General features: G+C 37.7%; 1 protein-coding gene across 9 annotated transcripts in view; it reads right to left on the reverse strand.

Annotated features, from left to right (window-relative positions):
- Positions 1–351: 351 nt before the first annotated feature.
- CDK8 (cyclin dependent kinase 8) overlaps positions 352–17,229 on the reverse strand; it is a 79,411-nt gene continuing 62,533 nt past the window's right edge. For 6 of the 9 annotated variants that reach the window (XM_062577112.1, XM_062577131.1, XM_062577162.1 and 3 more), the window contains 6 exons: positions 15,707–15,776; positions 14,558–14,630; positions 7,732–7,829; positions 6,245–6,323; positions 5,967–6,125; positions 352–1,599 (listed from right to left, as the gene is read on the reverse strand). In XM_062577112.1, the coding sequence (XP_062433096.1) occupies positions 1,474–1,599; positions 5,967–6,125; positions 6,245–6,323; positions 7,732–7,829; positions 14,558–14,630; positions 15,707–15,776 (605 nt within the window). In that variant the 3' untranslated portion in view covers positions 352–1,473. Of the gene's footprint in view, positions 1,600–5,450; positions 5,717–5,966; positions 6,126–6,244; positions 6,324–7,731; positions 7,830–14,557; positions 14,631–15,706; positions 15,777–17,229 lie in introns of all 9 variants that reach the window. The other 3 variants (XR_009958545.1, XM_062577120.1, XR_009958550.1) reach the window with 3 other exon arrangements.

The following is a 17,229-nucleotide window of genomic DNA, read 5'->3' on the forward strand; positions in this document are numbered from 1 at the left end:
CTCTAGACTATGTTGATGAAAACCACTTGTATGATCTCTGAAACGTAGCTAGTAATAGACCCCAGTTTCAGTGCACCTCCAGCTGACTGACCAGATGTGCATGAAAGGGTAATGACATTTTGCAAAGGCACTGTATTTTTTCTGCTCTTTGAAAAAATGTCTCACAGTAGTCAGTGGAAGCCTGCCCACTTGCAATAACAACTCCTCAACTCCTGTTAGATTCGGTTTCTGAGAACATAACCCAGTGTAGACGTGTGATGGGGGGGGGGTTGTTGTCGTGGATAAAAAGGAATAGAGGCAAAGCTCATATGCAGATTTATGAAAAATAAATTTATTACATAACACCTTGTTTTTAACAATGTTTAATTTTTTTTATTCAGAATACTTGCGTCATTCATGTAAAATAGTTTGATACAGTACATTGTATGTAATAGTTTTTCCTCATAAATTCTAAGGCTCTCCTAACACCTTGATCCTTTGCTGTAAGAATGGCACCCCTAAACAACGTGCGAACATTTAAAAAAAATAATTAACTGAACGAAATTTAAAATACACTACACCAAGCCGGCTCTCAAAAATCATGACGAAATATCTGAATGGATGCCGCACCTTTTTAGGAAATATCATTCATGCTTTTTTAATCCCAAAGCATGCTCACAAATCATTAACATCAACAGGAAAAAATAAAACACTGTCTATGACAATCATTTTAGTTTGTTTGCTGAACCAAACATGTTTATATCAATGACAACATACTTATTTTACTATCAAATAGCAGCTTTAATATCAGTCAAGTCATAGATTTAAAAACAAAAACAAACTTATGTTGGAAATTAATCTTTGGGAAGCTGGTAATTGCTGGAAAAAAATGCAAACATTTTCATGTTCTTAAAAAAAACTCATTGTAGCAATTGTGTTGGTCATAAAACATTGATCTATGTGGAAAATGAACCAACCCACAAAAGTCACTAAAAATAAACGTATATCAAAATTATCTCAATTGGAGTCATGGTTATTTTGTTTTTTTGCCATGTTAACATATACTGTATGCTTCAAGTACCAGTTCAAAGATGTTGTGTACTATTGGTCAGATAAAGTTGTTACATCAAGAGAATTCACCACATACGACAACAAAAATGCTTGCCCCTAGCACATTTCACAGCTTCAACTGCTACAGACTGTCACTGAAAAAAAATGCATCGGTCAGTCTGAACCATGTCAAGTAAACTATGGAAGTAGCATATCCACAACACAAACTGTGCTAGCACTTTCTTTTCAAGTCTAACCCAAAAACAGGTACAATTTGGGAGCCCCTGCTCCATCCTGTGAGAAGTGGTGGAACTTGGCGACGAGACGTGTTGGCGGTGGGGTTGTACAGTACATTCGTGTGGCCCAGGCCAGGTTCCAGGCAGGCAGCGGCACGGCCAGTCCCGCAGCATTACCAACAGTGCATTGACATTATTCGGGTGCAGCTCAGTACCGGTGCGTCTGATGCGAGTACTGTGGAGGCTGCTGGGAGGTAGCTGAATATCCCATGCTGCTCTGTGGCTGCGATGTGCTTGGTCCAGGGTTGGGATAAGCAGCATGGGGATTGGAACGCTGCAAAGCAGAGGAAAATTAATTCTTTATAACAGGTATAAGTTCAAGATAGTTTGGTCTGCCGTTTATTTCTACAAGAGCTCTCTCTTGTAAAAGCCCGCAATCTCAAACCTGCTGCACCTGAAAGTTTTTTTTTTTTTTTTTTAAACTTAACTTACATACTGTAGACACAGATGTGAACACGAGCAATAGCAGATCAGAAAGATGGACAGTCACCACTGTACAGTTACCATCTTCAATTACTTCTTATGAAACAGCATCCATCACAACCAAACCTCCAGTGAACCCTCCAGAGAGCTAAGGCGCACCAGCATGTTAAAATATCAGTGGTCTTCTCCACTCAGTCCCTTCCCTCTACCACAAAAGCATGTTGGGGCTGGAGTTCAGAACTGAGAATCTTGCTACTGATAAGCCACTCTGAATTATGTGGGAGACTTATGTATAAAAGGGAGATGCTTACCTAGACCTTTCACAGCGACTAGGAAGAAAGGCTGAGAGCACTGTGATTCTTTAGGCTGAAACATCAGCTAACAGCAGCCTTACAAGTACTTGAAGGATAACTGACAGCCAAACTCCTCCCAGCGGCACCAAATACTTCGCTCAATTCACTAACAGGCTAGTATAGCACTGGAAGAACTTGGCCAGAGTGGCTCAAAAGTCTTCATCTGTTCAGGCTTTCAAGACTCAGCTAAGCAAAGCCATGGCTGACCTGATCTAGCAACAGCAATGGTCATGCTTCAAGTGGGAGGACATCGTCTCCAGAAGTCCCTTTCAACCCACATTTCTCTGATTACTTACTGAGTAGAACATTCATCACTGCAAGAAGCTCTGAGCAAACCAGCAGCAGCCTACTTCAGTTTTATCCTAAGAGTTGGTTGTTTACACAAGATGTATTATAAAGAAAAAAGGACTGTATTTGGAGTTTTCAATATAAACATGTGGCCATTTAATAATATTTAACATACTACATAATTTCCTTAAATTACAGTGTTGTTTTACATTTGTTATATGTTAGTTTACACACACAAAAATTCTGCAGCTTTTAGAGAATGCAGTGGTAACTTCTGAACTCTTGGTAACGCAAAACTTAAAATTGTTAGCAGAGGCAGCTCCTAGTAAAGGTCTGGGAAACTTCTCTATGGTGAATATTCTAGGACTATAGCTTAGCTAACAAGACCTGAATATGTGAAACTATGGTGAACGAATATCAAAGAAAAAAAAATATTAAAACAGCTAAATCAGAACATAAAATAATAGCTCCCACTAATTTTTTTCTGCCATCCTGCATTTAGAATAGAAATTAGATTCAAATGTTGAGATAATGGCAAACATGGCAAACAAGAAGTCAAAATCTACTAAGGAACAAATGCTTTTAGGACTGAGCCAATTCTCTAGGGGTGTGCAGTATAAAGGGAGAAGAAAGGGCTAGACCAACAGGTACTGCCAGCAGGAACAAATCAGCACTGCTGAATTCCACTGCTAACATGGAACCTGAACTTTTGTGAGATTTGCCTTCAGTCATGAGAGATGCACTAAGTCATCCATCAACAGAAGTGTCAGAGGGTCACCCCTGCGTCACTCCTCTCTGCATGAAAATACAGGATGCGCTTAATGAAGCAAAAGTCCCCGAATGTTCTTTTTGCCCAACTGTGGCTCCCGTACACAGAAAAATATCACAAGTTTAACCTCCTAAAAATTGACCATTCCTGTCAGTTTTAAACATTTGCTGCATCCTGCAGATAGATTTTATGACAGGGCCAATTAAAAAATGCAATATTCTTTCATGCAACTAGAGCAACAAATGGCTTTTGTTTAAGAACAAATGGAAATATCCTTTCCTCTCTAAATACCAATAACCCTCTGCGCCCAGAGGGTTATCACAAGCAAAAGTGCAGAGTAGCAAAATTGCTCCAATTTGTTTAGTCACATTGGCTTTGGGAGTGTCCTGTTGCAAATTTAAAGGCGAAATCAAGGAAGTCTACATACCATGTTACCTACCATTTTTACGCATGACAGAAAAGGACATTAGGTCAACTTGCTCTACACAGAGCAATTTGACTTCTGAGCGGATGGAGAAACTGTCTTAGTAAGTTTTGCCCAGGAGATGGCAATCCTTCTTCACAAGCTTTACACAGTAAATTTAAGAGAACTAGGTAACAAACAAAGGGACAGGTGTTTGATTAAAACAGAGAGTGGTATTGTAGTATTTGTTTGCCGTCTTCTCAAGTTGCAGGATCAGAACAAGAAAATCTGAGAATTTTCTTTTCAGGGAGACCTGAAACCACCCACAGGCAGCTTTTAACTGCTCTTGTTCCACTGTTAGCAAGCTCACTTCTCACCATCTACAAATCTACTTCCTGCAAGGCCGGGGGGAAAAGAAGTTGCACTTATTGAAAGCCAAGTGTTATGCCTTCTAGAGGGACAACAAAAAAAATTAGTCAGGAGCAGTCAAACCATTAGTAAGAGCAGCAGAAGAAGCAGCAGTTATCACTACTCCAAGGCAAAACTATTCTGAAATTAAGGTTGTTGAAAAGGGCTGCCCCAGTAATGAGCCTTGGCTGGATATCAGAAAGTACGAAAGGGAACAGAGCCTACCTCAGTTTCGGTGAGTTGAAAACAGTCCAGTCTCAACTCCCACCTAGGAAATTTGAGCCTTCTGATTTCTCAGCTAGCAGACCTCAGTTCTCATTCACAAAAGTGGCAGCCAAAGTTGGCTCATACTGTCAAGCTCTCATTTCATCTGCAGCAGCAGCAAAATGAAGTGAAGAACATGCAAACAGGGCAAGTAAATGGGGCTCCCTGACCCAACACACGCAACGTCTGCACCCGTTTTTCTTAGATATACGAGTCAATGTAAGTGCTTTCTTAAAAAGACACACACAGAACAGAACTAACAGAAAGGAAAGATAGAGCTAAAAGGCCTTGACAGGGATTGACTTTGCAGCTTCTCAAATTAGAAGGAATGAATCTCCTGTAAGAAAGTGTTCTGTGATGTATAACCTAACTGAAAGAAAGATTTTATTTATGTTTAGAGGTAGTCCACACTGCTGCACCACAGCTAAGGCTGACTACAGTTTTAAGCTTTTCTATCTGGTTCTAAAGAACTACATCATACAAGGAGAACAACTTAGAAACTGATATGATATTGATGTCCTGGGATAGATTTAGCAAAAGCACTTGGGGATTACCTCACAATAAAGTTCCTGAAAATGATCCTTTTCTACATTTTTAGGTCCTTGCAAGTTTTGCACAGTGCTAGAAGCGTATATAGATTTACGTAAGGACGTGGGTCATGCCCCCAGGCAGCCTTTGAGGACATTCAGCACACTCAAGAAAAACTCTGAAACCTAGGATTTCAAAAGCCTTTGGCGTTTATGGAGCAGCAGTATATCAAACTGTAAAAAGTAAGTTGACAGCAGCAGTTTTTTTTTTCTTTTTTTTAAGAGAAGGAATGAGGCAGACTATTCCCTGCATGCTAACATTTCCTCCAGTGTGCCTCCTCTTGAGATATTTTATTCCCTAGGCTTCCCAAATCTGCCACCTCTTTAGGTGCACATCATTTGTACAGTCTTCCTCATTCTCCTTTCCTGTAACTTCTTAGCTTGCATTAGGTTGTCCTTAACTTTCTTTTCCTTCTATGACCTCTACGCATAATACCATCCAAAACCACAAATTCAAGTATCATTACATGGGATACTCTGACATACTGCTCTGATTTCTTAGTGTTTAATGATAAGCTAAAATGCAAGAAGGACAGAACACAGCTTTCAAGCTTTCCTAAGTCTTTTTTGTTTGTTTGTTTTTCCACTCCCCTCCCCTCCTTCCATAGTCTTTGACTGCCACCACCTCACCTTTCTCTCCAGATCTGTAACATTGGGCTTACACAGCCCGAGATCTCTGCTGGTCTTCAAATACAGATTACGATAGCATCATACTAATTCTTTGCTATCCAAGATATTTCTTTCCAATCCATTTGCACAACCAAAAGTCTTGCTCAGATTCTTACTTCATAATTCGTTTATTGCAACATCCTTTGCCTCACAACACTGCAGGTTTGTTCAAAGAAAGAGGTCACAAAGAGCTCTGCATAACAGGATCTTGGTCCACAATTAGCATTCTTTAATACGAAGGTAATAAATTAGTAATAATCCTAGATATTGAATTCCTTAAAATAAACTTAAAAAGCATTAGTATACGAATGGACGGGACAACAAAACTCATTTGATCAGAAAGATGCCACAAAATACCAGTTAATACAGTGACAAATACAGAATTACTTTCTTTAGGCTAAAAAAAGTACTATTGCAAACCTGAGTCTTGAAAACACAATATACGAAAAAAAAATAAATAAAAGAACCACCAAATACCTGATAGTCTGAGGTCATAATAAGTCCACCTGAGGTAGTGGTAGGAGGAACGACTCTCACTTTTTTCAGTGGGGGTCCCTGTGTGTGACTGTTGTCTTGGTTCCCTGGATGACCAGTTCCATTAGTATGGTTATTGCCCTGCTGCTGCTGCTGGTTCTTCTCAATTGTTTAAACACAAAGAAAAACTTCAACTCAAAAGCAGTACATGAAGTAACATGAAAACAGGAAATAGTGTGAAAGCCAGAGAAGCATGATTGTACTGTTCTTCTAATACTTACTTTGTCTCCTTTATCATCTGGTTCTTCTTCTGTTAAAAATTCTCGTTTTGGGTAAGGGATTTGACAACCTGCAAAAACACTGCCCCCCAGAAAAGTCTATTTATCACCATATTAGAACAGAATGGTTAGCCCTGCAAGATTTGTGCTTCACCCATTCCAGTTTTAAATTGCCTGAGCTATAGCCTAATACTTATAACTAATGGAGGTGTTTTCCCAATCTTAATTTCATCATATTCTAAACTTAAGAAAACTTACTCATATTTATTTTAAATCTTCAGTCACCTCTGAGAGTATCATTAAATTCCTGTTTTTCACCGTTTCCATTAATGAGACCGGTGGCTGGAAAGGCAGACCACCTATTACAAACCTTCAAGAGCATGAGGAACCATCTTAACCCAGTTATAGTTTAATTCATAATCTCAGGTCTAGAAGTACACCCTGCAAACTCCATTAGTCCACAGACTATTAATACAACCAGCTGTAAAAAAAGCTTCAAAATATATAGAAATTTCATCTGTCAATTCATATCTCATGGACCACATGAACTGGTCTCTGCTGGTACAAATTCAGATTTATCTGCCCTTAATCAGTAGAATGTATTTATAATAAAGTCTCCATATGTCTGTTAGCAAATTATTCATTGTGAGATCATGTTAAAATGCCAACTTAAAGTTGAGGGGGAAAGAAGTCAAACACTAACCTAAAAGCAGTTTCCATGAAAGCAAATCATTCACATGACAACATTAATCTACACAGGTCAAGAGCTGTTATAAATAACTTGGCAGGTTTTAGTGAAATAATGTCATTTTTAAATGAATTGCTATAAATATACATACCATATCTTATAAATTCCTCCCTAGATAATGGTAGAGAATGATACACAGGATGTGCTAATAGCTTTTCTAAAAACGTGTACAATCATGTTCTCTGGCTAGCCTTTTCTTTTTTTTTCATGAAAAATGAAATCATTCATTGTCCCTAAGTTTTCTTCCTTCTGTGTATCTCCCTGCGCAAACAAAACAAAAACAAAGAGTTTCTAAAGAAAATGGATTTAAGCTGTGAAGGATGAAAGCACGGAGACACAGAGCCAACTTCCTCCACCCACTGAATTTACGACAAAGGACAGAAAAATGTAAACTAATTAGCCCGTGTCATCTGGCCTTCTAGAGCGGGGCAGCGGGCCTGCGGGCGCCGCGCAGTTGTCTGCAAAGATCTGCAGCGTGCATAATCAACCTGCCAGGGAATAACGAGATTAGTGCTGTGACTAATAGGATCAATGTTCCATAAAGCAAGAGATTAATAAAAATGTTGCTTAATTTTAAAAACCTCAAATGGCATTTTAGCGGTTATCTTTTTCTTTGGTTGTGAGACAGTGAGTGTTTAGCTCAGTATTCAGAGGCAGATATTTATAGCAGAAAGCAGACAAAAAGCATATGCTCCTAAGACATCTCTGGGTGTATTGATAGGTTAATAAACCGATCACTTACTCGGAGGTGGGAAGAGGATCTTCTAAGAAATAGGGATCCTGCATAGCCTGTTCTGAGGTAATTCTCTTTATTGGATCCATAGTAAGCAATTTCTGAAGCTATACAAAATTAAACATAAAAAGCTCTGTGTTATCAGACCGGCTTACAAAAACCTCATTGTAAAATCCCTGAAAGATTAAGTGGTAAGAATTCAAAATTCTTACCGTAAACAACACCAGTCATGTTGTCTCTTGTTAAATACTCAATTTCCCGTTGAATAACAACTTATTTTTACACATAAAGCCTAGAAGACTCAGTTCTGATCACAAATATTCCAACAAAAACATTCAAGGAGTCTCCACAGCGTACCGTAAGTTTTCACTTCCCACAAGATCTAACATGCAAATATTTTGCCTGGTTTCTTCAGCTACACTGCTCTTAACAGGTAGTACCATCATAGCCACATACATTCAAATTTAGCAACTCTTAGCAATTACTAAACAAATGTGTTCCCATATTCATTATTGCTTATTATTCAGTACTCTCACATCAGTACAACTCCATTGTCATCCGCAGTACTATAAAACCACAGTAAAGTGCCTCCTTAGAAATCTTCATACCATAAAAGAAAGTGCAATCAACACACATTAGAAAAACCCAGTTGGGTCAGAAAAACACATGCTAGAACGGGTGACAAAGTTATCTGTTCTGAAGCATGTGTGCTCTTAGACACATCTGTTTGTCGAACGCTGCTTCAAAGAGGAATTGTGCAAAATCTTGAATTTTAGTTGGTTTTTTTTTTGCACAGCATGATGCAAAATCACTACAGAAGTATGGTGATGATGATGCCTCCATATGCTCATCACAGGTCTGAGCTCTGCTGCAGTTTCTCTATTAGTTCAAGACCTCAGACTTGATCTCTGTAACAACTGCTGAATCACATCAACTATATGGAAAAAAATTCTTTCCAAAATGTGTGTTTGCTTAAAGACAACAAAGACCATGAAGTATGAATATGCAGAAGACAATTCAAACTAAAATATTTTACAAAATACATAGTTGAACTCAGTTCAGCTAAAAACCCATCAAAACCCTACCCTTTGAGACAGCACCTCTTACCCTGGTGGGAAGTGTAAACTGAGGGCTAAGAAGCACATCCGGTATTTGTCTCATGCCTAACTTCTTTAAAAAGGCAAACAAAATGTTTCAGTAATAGGCAGCAGAAAAAAAAAAATCTTAAGGTAATAACACGCATGTGAGAATTTAAAAAAAGCACACTGACTTAGCCGAAGTTAAATAAAAATTATATATGAGAAGAGTCACAAATACTGCTACTTAGAAGTACGTACTATGCGGAATGTGTAGGACACATCACCAGAAACTCTTCTTGAGTAACTTCAAGTGCCACCAGCAGACACAAAGTCTAAGTTCAGCAACAACATGAAAGATTGAGAGGCAATTCTAAAAACAACCATAGTACTATTTTTACGGTTCTGCTCTCATTTTGCGCATACACAAACATATCAGAGGCTGACCGAGCTTTACATGTTTGTCACTGTGACATCTCAACAGTGATTTTCAGTAAAAATACATTAGAAATGTCACGCCCTCTCCAAATGTGTCAGGATTTTTTCTCTGTTTTAAGACTAGCAGACCAGAATGATTTTTTTTTTAATTTAACTCTAGCATTGAAGTATCAATGATGCATTCTAAAAGCAAGTGCCTCTTATTCAAAAGATCTGGTGCATATGCACATATTTTTCCCTGTCCACCAATAATTAGTTTGCGGAATACAGCAGCAACACATATGGGCAGAATTAGACGATTTTCAGATATTCTGCAGAAAACAATGATAAACAGTGAATCTTCATGTTTTGTCATGGAATACAGCATCCAATGTAATACTAAACCATGACGTACTGTCCTCTACATTGCTCTTAAAAAGAAATGCTAGTCTTTCAATTTACTGTTTTTTTTTTAAAGCATAAATCTAGGATGAATGGTAAAAACTACATGTGAAAACAGCATTCATTTCATAGTCTTCATATTTTTCATGCAATAAAATTCACCCTTCTATAAAGTTCTACAATGTCACAGTCTATGTATGAGCTAGTCATCTCCTTCCACTAGCTATTAGGGGAGCACGCACAAGAAAGATGAAATATTATATGCTGCAGGCAGCTGAAGTTAGAAAAGTACATTTCCTCTCATTAGCCTTAATTTTAATCACAGGGTTAAGAACATAATAAATATGTATTAACACCATCAATCCAGTTTTGTTTTTGCACCATCACCAAGGACTCGCAATAAGAATTTTCAGCTCTCTGAGTCTGCATGTGGTTTTTGTAGTGTCAGCTTGAATAGAACAGTTCTTGTTCTCTCAAATAGTTCAAAATACCAGGAGCCAAAAAGGGGAAGGAAAAAGAGGAAAAAGATTGTCAACATGCTGAATAACACAACAAGAGCATAAAATAATAGTAAAATTCTGGCAGCTCTTCTGGCAAATAAGTTATAAAGCCGTCCATGACATATTGACAAGACGTGAATAAACTTGGTCACAGTCAGCAAGAGAAAACAGAAATCACAAGAAAAGATTAATGACTCTGCAACCATCACGACATGGGAGGGATCAAAATTTGTATTTTGCTCCCTTGTTCAGTGCACCTAGGAGTATGAAAATGAAACTTTTATCTATTACTACAAATATTTTCTAGTAGAAACTGTAAGACAAAAAGATCACCTAGCTAAATGCAGTGTATTTTATACAGCTTTGTGCTAGCGTACTGTCAGCAATGGCACCATCACTCTGCACTTGATGTGGACTGCTGTAACCAAGTAGAAGTTGAACCATCACTCAATTAAACGGGAGCAGCAGCTAGGTGCTCATTTTATAAGGCATAAACATATAAACAGAAAAAAAAATCAGAATAGGAGAAAGTAGAAAAAATGTAAGCAGGAAAAGCAGGAAGGAACCAGAGTTGTCCCATGTAACAGAAGTTCTACATGTGAAAAGGGAGTAGGTGCACTAATGTCAGCAAAGAAAAAAAAAAAATCTGGTTAAATGAAGTTGAGAAATTAAAACATTTCATCGTTAGAAATCACAACAATCTAGAGATTTAACCACCCTGAAATTATTAGTTTTGGGATACTTTATAATTGAATACAAATGCAAGAAAAACAATGTTTTATCTGCTTCTATCCAGTGACTAACAGGGCAGAGACAGGTTCTTAAGGAGTAAGATCTCAGAGCCCATCTAGAGGTAGCAAGAGATGCACTGAACCACTTCAGACACTGATGAAGTGATCTAACTAGTTCTTCTATGGTTCAGCCTCAAGCCATGAGGCTACAAACCTAAGACACCTTCCAATTTTTACAACTTTTGAACAGAGTTCTGATCTGATGCTTAGAAAAGACCAAGCTTTTGTAATGCGACTTGATTTTCAGCAGAATGGTTCTGACAGCAGTTAGTAGAAACCTAAGAGGATCTTACTAGAAGTAACTACAAACTTGACAGAATTTGATCTCACTCACAGCCATGAAAGAACATGGCTATGTCCATGCTATTAATACTCTGGTTTTTAGCTTGAGTGCCAATGATGGATTTGCATCCACAACTTTGAGTGAGACCAGCTCCCTCAATATTGGCGTTGTTCAGGGGAGCTGGGCAGAGGTCCAAAGCAGATGCAGTGAGAGGACTGTGGTGCACACAGGGTGTTTAATCAGGGGTGTTCACTCCAACTCCCCTCCTGGTCCTGCTCTTTGGTACCAACAGATATGGGCAAAGACAGAAAGGCATCAGGCAAAGCCTGCTTCAATATGCCACTGCACCTCCATGTGCCTAGTGACTGCCTAAGAGGGGCAGGTGGAGGAAGAGAGAATGACAGATTTTTTCAGATAAGAGCCAACGGAAACCAGTTGCTGTTTTAGAAGCAGATAGCCAGTTTCAGTCCAACAACTATCCAACCTGCATCAACAGCTCAATTCTAAACCAAAGCGGACAGATAGCGCTATGCGCTATGAAACACCGGACCCCACAACATCCAGCTGTACAGCGGCCACCGCCAGCCCCGTCACGGAGAACATCCCAGCTTCCAGCACCCCGCAGAAAAGGAGCAAAGAGGGGGGCTGTCCTGGGAGCGCTTCCAGAAGAACTCAGTTTTCAGTTATGAACTAAGTACGCAATGCCACTGCTGTTCTCACTTGCAAGGTTCCCAGTAGGGTTTTAGCACTTGTCCTACAGAAAAGGGCAGGATTCCTTGATTTTGCATTTTAATGTAATCACTGCTTTTTGGTATAAATCCAAGCATACTGAATGAAGATATTGAAGATATTCAAACAGTCATTCTGCTTTAATACTACAAGGGAGAAAAGAAAAAACTTGTTACAGTTTTACTTTTTACAGTTTTTTTTTAAAGTGTTTTGACCTATTCTTACGTAATTACTTTGTGTCCTACTTTGCTGTTTTACTGAAAACAATTTCTAAGCTTGCAAGATTGGGAAATCAGATGAGAAATTGCAGATCAGTTTGGCCAGAGCACTCACAGCTCTTAAAAGACGTCAGTTCAGAGGAAGACTTTTTTGTGGCCTGCCAAGGTGTGTAGCAAAGCTTGAATTATCCAGGAAATTTTACCCAAGCTTGGTGGCAAGCCCTTCACAGTAGACTGGAGAGTGGCATAGCCACTTCAGATAAGTTTAAAATTGAGGTTTTAAAATTAAATATTGAGATAAACAGACATATTCCAGAATTCTGTGTTGTTTAGTTCAAACTTTTTTAATGCTGCCTTGACATTTTTAATATTACATTCTCAATGTGTTACTGAATTTTGTATATAAAATATCTAACTGTACCACAGAAGCTGTCAGAGGAAGAACAGATGTCAAGAGCTATGCAAAAGAATTAAAAAAGAACTGTTGCTTCCAGCAAAGTATGTGAAAGTTGAGGAAGTGGTGGAGGGAGAAAGAACTTAGTGACTGGCAACATTATGCAGATTTTTGCATCTTTAAAAATGTGTATTCTACACACTAAAATATATATAACAAATAAATAAAATAATATAATATGCAGTATAATATATAATAATATACATAATAGAGATATATAATATATATTCCATATACTAAAATATTATATGAACATCTGGTAAATACTAAAAATGCATCTATGAATCTCTGTTATAAATAGTCACATGGTAAAAACTGGGTTGAATATTGGCAAAATGGAATGGACTCTGTTTTGCCTGTATATAAAAGCTTTTCAGTTCTTCATATACAACCATTAACTGAGTAGAATTACACATAAATACACCGACTACCCAACAACATATAAAAGCGAGCTTACAATTCTAAGGTTAAAAACAACACCCCACAACAACAACAATCCACAACAGTTCAATTCCTCCTCTCTCTACCAGAGGGGACTTGTTTCCCTGCTTCTGGTAACATATCTTTGATATTTCACCAAATTTTATTTTAATTCTATAGAGCAGATACGCTTCACGGTAAATGATGCATAACCATACAACCCTCAGGCAACCACCTGCAATGATTACTTGATTCACTTGATGTTTGTTTGTTTATTTTAAATCCAAACTTTGAATATACATTTACTGGGTGCAATATAACTCATTTTCTGCTTGGAAACCCCTACTCAGAAAATGCTTGTGGTGCACACCTCAACAAGAACGTCGCCTCAGCAATTCTTTGACTGAAGGATAAATTTCAAAATTTATATGAAGGAAAAAGTACTAAACAAAAAAAGGTAGGTTGCTTAAGAATCTTTGGGTCCAATCATCACCTTGGGTATATGTGCACTTCAAATGACTTGAACTTCAAATGATGTATATCTTCAGACAAACAGGCCTCTTAACCATTTTCCTTTTTCTCCAACTCATTTTTCTCATCTCCAAGATCAAGAAAACCCTGCTGTTGTTCCTCTCTCACTCCAATTCCAAAAATGAATATATTTATATTATAACTCCAGTCTCAAAACATATAATCTGAGCTGGAAACAACAACAAAAGGGAAATGTCCATGCAGAGAGAATTAAATTCTTTTTTCTCTATAAAGTTTATTTAAAAAACAGGCATGTTTTTGAAATACAGAACAGAAGGCCCAATTCAGTAATTCCTGAAACAATGCAACATAGGCACTTCCAGAGCAGAGCAAGTGTGTAATTTTGAAGGGAAATTTACTTTTTTTTTTTTTAAAAAAAGTATGTGTATGTATATATGTATATATATATATATGTATTCTACATGCACGTGTGTGTGTATATATGTATATATAGTATATATGTATATATGTGTGTGTGTGTGTGTGTATATATATATATATATATTCTACAGAGATTAATTGTATAAATTAGGAAGTTTTCACAAGAAAGCTACTAAGGAACAGAGCAACCAGGGAGACACATTAAAACATTCAAAACTCAAATCACATTGTTGCAAAGTGCACAAAGTAAGCTTAATAATGAATATATAAAAAATATGCATTTAGGAATATTTTTAAAATAAAAACAGGCTTGTAGAAGCATGTAGCAAAACAGCAAAATGCGCCTAAGAGTTGCAGCTACACTGCAAATACAGCTACAAACTTACGGCTGTTAAAACCTAAAAACTTCTCATGCACTGTATTCTGGAACTAATCCAATGAATGACTCATAGAATCATTTTACTGATATGAGAAAATGAAGTGTTTTGCAGTTTTCAGTTTGCAAAGTATCAGTTATTTGGGGAGTATTGAAAATAAATTTAGTCACAGACTATTTGGCACCAGCTCTCCACTCAATTTGAACAATTATAACTTACAAGGAGGTTTTTGTTTTTTATAAATGCAAGAACTTACCAAGTGGAATGCCTTACTGTCTGGCTTAACTTTATGTTTTTCCATATATTTGATAAGGCTGCAGTTGGTATACCTGGAGAATGTAAAAAAATGTAAAATTTCTAATATTCAAATCGGCGATACTGGAAAGCTTACTCAGTACTCAAGACACATTAATAAGAATAGATTAGTCTTCACTGCTAATACATTAAAGCAGAAAAAAACCACAACTACCCACATCAGAAGATTGCTTTAAAAAAATCAATCAAACAATACAGAAAAGCATCTGTTTTCTTCACAGGCTTGTAATTGTAAAGACAGATTGTGCCTACACAAGAAAGCACACTTTTAAGTCACATACAGGCATCAAACTATCACTTGGATTTAAACTGCCTTTCACAATTGCACCACTATATCCTTCTGGACAGTTTCACTCTGCATATTTCTAACATCAATAAACATGGAAATAAATACTAAGTCCACCTTAATATTGTCCTATAAAACATGTATTTTTTCAAGAATACCCAGGAATTCATTTTTTTGAATAGAAGCTCAGAAATAAGGCTTTTAAACGGTTCTTGCAATAGCACAGCAGATGCAAGAAAAGTGAATAACAGCACAGCCAAAAATCTCTCAATTTAATCAGCATGGAAACAACAAGGCAGAAGTGGCAAGGTCTTACACGCAGGCATTTCACTCTGGCAACGTGACTGCAAAACTTTAAAGCAGCCTTTTCTTTAGTCTTTATATACTACTCCAGGCTCCAAGATCAACAATTATACCCATAGTTTTTTGGGAACAGTATCAGGCTGCCAGGTCTCTTTTTATGCAGCTATCCCACAACAATAATTTCCAATACTATAGACACGGAAACAGCTGTGAAAAGCTGTGCTTAGCAATCTTCAGGGCTATCCAGGGTCTTACTGACACCAGCAATTACACCTGCCACCTTGCCATTTACAGTCAGCATCTGACTATTTCTCTGTGATCACACTAATGCAATAGGCATTAAAAAACAATTTTCTTTTTTCTTTATTTCCATAACCATAACCATTGCATAGTCATTGTGTAGCATCGACACAGAAAACAACCTCAGCTACATTAAATTAAGAGTGGGAGGGAGAGGGAAAACACACTTGCTCAAGAAAGCTAAAATAAACACAGACTTACGTGTTTCTCCGGAAATCCTTCATTAAAGTTGAATGTTCAGGCATCTTTTTTATGTCCTCCCAGTCTTTATCTGCAAAAAAATCAACATTTGTTAATACTTTTTGTTTTCTTTTCCCCCAAGCAAAACACAAAAGCTTTCAAAGTATCTCTGCAACCTTGACTTTTTTCATTGCACTTCTCCAATGTTGCAGCTACTTTATCTTTGTATTCCTTGACTCTCATTCCTCCATCACCTTTTCACAATAAATCTAGTGAACACCTAGAAAGTATTCCAATTATGTGCTGATTAACTCAAGGACTTACAGAAACAACTGCCAGCTACGCTGAAGACTGCTTTAGGTGTAAGGACAACACAGAAGAAAAATACAGCAGTCATTTTACCTGCATCCCTCATGCATCCTAATTTATTTAGGAACAACAATGACTTCTGTACAGCAGCACAAATGATTCTTGTAAAGACAGTCATTTTAAAGAGATTTTTATTTTTCACAGCACTGCGTTTAATAACAGAAAAAACCTGCAGAGGTACTGTGTAGATCTGTTAATTCTAACCTAAGAGAGATACCAAAACTACTCAGAAAGGGTTTGTCAACAAAAGGTTCAGACTAAGTAACACTAACACACTCAAAAAATATTAAACTCCTGTGTGGATGCCACAGGAAGCAAAAATGTCTATAATCCACTGTTGTATAATCATAGGCTGCAAATTGAGACCTAAGGCCACTCTACTTCTTCAACAGAAAAGGCAGTTAACACGACTGACTTGCACTAACTACTACATACTAAATTCTTCTATAGAAGTACTCAACCAAAAGCCAAGAAGCCTTAGTTCTCTGACAGCCAAATAACACCATCTACACAGATTAAGCCCATTTACTCGTGAACAAACATATCAAAGCACAGGCCAAACCTGCTTTAACTCATCTACAGAGGCAAGTTATGAAATAAAGCTCCAAGATGCTTTCAGAGCATTAGCTCTGTGAAAAGGTTGCATATGGACAGGAGCACGCACGCAAGCGCTTGCTCAGTTCTTGTACTCTTCCCTAGGCACCCACCACGGATCACTGTCCCAGGCAGGGTACGGGGCTGCAGGAACCGTCATCCTGAACCACTACAGCTGTTCCTATGTTCTGTCCTTTGATCTTAACTTCCCTGAGTAGACAACCCCTGAAATGGATTTAAAAGTAGAACAAGAAATTCCCTACCACTATGCCCGGGCCCCAAATGTATTGTGCTCTGCAACTCCTAAGGAGAGTCTGTGGGCAAGTAGTTTGTCTCAACTCCAACCTTTACTAAGACTTACCACAATTACAGAACACTGGAAGCTCAAAAATACTAAATAAATAACAAAGTGGAGATTCTTTTTGTTTTCCACTTGCTCCATTTTTCCCCATCCCTCATAGCACTGTTTCAATTATGTAAAATGTCAAATACAGAGCAAAAAAGAATTTGCAGTAGTTAAATGAAAAATAATACTTTTTGGTAAGAACCAAGGACCTTCAAATCAAATGCAGACCATTAGA

The sequence above is a fragment of the Rhea pennata genome, chromosome 1 (assembly GCF_028389875.1).
Source record: "Rhea pennata isolate bPtePen1 chromosome 1, bPtePen1.pri, whole genome shotgun sequence".
Lineage (NCBI taxonomy): Eukaryota > Metazoa > Chordata > Aves > Rheiformes > Rheidae > Rhea > Rhea pennata.